The sequence below is a fragment of the Sardina pilchardus genome, chromosome 22 (assembly GCF_963854185.1).
Source record: "Sardina pilchardus chromosome 22, fSarPil1.1, whole genome shotgun sequence".
Lineage (NCBI taxonomy): Eukaryota > Metazoa > Chordata > Actinopteri > Clupeiformes > Clupeidae > Sardina > Sardina pilchardus.
The window spans coordinates 1,582,735-1,584,790 of NC_085015.1; the positions used below are offsets into that span (position 1 = coordinate 1,582,735).

The 2,056-nt window shown below is 45.8% G+C and overlaps 1 protein-coding gene across 3 annotated transcripts in view; it reads right to left on the reverse strand.

The window, feature by feature from the left end:
• Positions 1 to 597: 597 nt before the first annotated feature.
• The window catches only part of dhps (deoxyhypusine synthase), a 15,208-nt gene continuing 13,749 nt past the window's right edge, over positions 598 to 2,056 (reverse strand). For all 3 annotated transcript variants that reach the window (XM_062527062.1, XM_062527066.1, XM_062527065.1), the window contains 2 exons: positions 1,919 to 2,044; positions 598 to 1,367 (listed from right to left, as the gene is read on the reverse strand). In XM_062527062.1, coding sequence (XP_062383046.1) covers positions 1,275 to 1,367; positions 1,919 to 2,044 — 219 coding nt within the window. In that variant the 3' untranslated portion in view covers positions 598 to 1,274. The remainder of the gene's footprint in view (positions 1,368 to 1,918; positions 2,045 to 2,056) is intronic.

The window sequence follows — 2,056 nt, forward strand, 5'->3', positions numbered from 1 at the left end:
TTAACTCAGAGGTGAATTTAACAGGCGCTTTAGTCCAGAGTGACCCACATATGTCACATATGACATGACACTACCACTGGCCGCCTTTAAGGCTTTAGGGCCTTTAACTCTGAAGCCTTTAAGTGACGCTGGACTTGCACGTGTCAGGAGACGGCTCATCCAGCTACACAATGGCGCCCCCCTGTGGCCAAAGGGAGCTACTAGCCACTGACTGGCCTTCTCATCCACTGCCTGCAGACACAGAGGCCATTTAATGAGGCCCGCTCCATGTGCTCCTCATCCCACTGACCTGGGTTATGTGCTGATTCTAGTTTCACACACACATCATTTTCCATGTGTGTTTGACCCAACGTACGAGACCATGTGTGTGTGTGTGTGTGTGTGTGTGTGTGTGTGTGTGTGTGTGTGTGTGTGTGTGTGTGTGTGTGTTGACCCAACAGACAAGACTGTATGTGCCTGTGTTTGACCCAACGGACGAGACCGTGTGTGTGTTTGACCCAACGGATGAGACCGTGTGTGTTTGACCCAACAGACGAGACCGCATGTGTGTGTGCACGTGTGTGTGTGTGTGTTTGACCCAACAGACGAGACCATGTGTGTGTTTGAGCAGGACATTTTATTGCAGAATAAGCAGCACAGGTGTGATGAGATGACTGACATTCATAAACATTCTCAAGCTGCTGCTGCCATGGAGACAGACCCGGTTCCGTGCCTGGGTTCTGGAGTTCTGAGGGGGGTTCTGGAGTTCTGAGGGAGGTTCTAGAGTTCTGAGGGAGGTTCTAAACTGGGTGTGGGAGTTCTAAGGCAGGTTCTATATCGTGCTGAGCTTCTACAGGTCTGCATTCCCTTTACCAGTCCAACTTAAAAACAGCCATAATACAACCATATCACAACGGTATCGCTCATCACACACACACACACACACACACACACACAGACACACACAAACACAGACACACACACACACACACAGTTTAAATGCATGTATGTTGTATCACATACACACAATCTCAAAGTGCTTTTACACCATGTCTTTGGTGACTTCTTAAAAACAAAAAAACAAAACTCCCTCACAAGGATTACTGAGACTTTATGTAACATACCCGTACACACACACACACACACACACACACACACACACACACACACACAGACAGACGAACTCTCTCTTTCTTTCTCTCTCTCTCTTTCTCACCCACACACAGACTCTTTCGCTCCCGCACGCACACACACACACGCACACACAGAGCAGAGGCAGGGCAGGTGTGTGTGTGTTATTCCTTCTTGTCAGTGATCAGCTTGTCTGCATGGTGAGCAAACGTCTCCGCAACCAGCAGAGGGAAAATCAGAGTGGCATCCGCATACACCTGGAACACACACACACACATACACACACACGATAATAACACACACACAGTTTTATTATTTTTAGTTAACCTATTAGCTGACTTGATTTGCATTGAGCTCAATGAGCATCAAATAGGCTACTAGGCTAACTGGAAAAAAACACAATACCAATCTCTAGCTATGGTGAAGAGTATGTGATGATGTGGGGCTATTTTAATTCCAAAGGCCAATTTTAAGGAAGAACATTTATTTATTTACGATACATTCTTCATTCACAGAGAAAATTGGTATCCTTAAAGGTTGGATTTTTAACTCATTTCTTTAATTAAGGCATTAAGATAAACTTTTAACAGATGATTTTCTATTCCTCTTTCCAGTCAACTTTGGCACCTTCTCTTCCCACTGTATGGCTGGAGAGCTTTTAGTTTATGGCCGTTCACGTGAGCACAATAACTTATTTTTGGGACATTTTACCAAAGCGACTGGTAGAGAAGATACAAAATCCATTTGTTATACAGGCTCAATGGCAGTTGATAATAACACACACACACACACACATACACACACACACCTTGACGGGTTTGGCGTCCATGCGGATCTTGCCCCAGGAGATGGCTTCATCAGGCCGAGCTCCAGAATCAGAACCGTCAAACTCCTGACCCGTGTTCACAAACACAGAGTAGTCCGCACCGTTCCTCTACACACACAC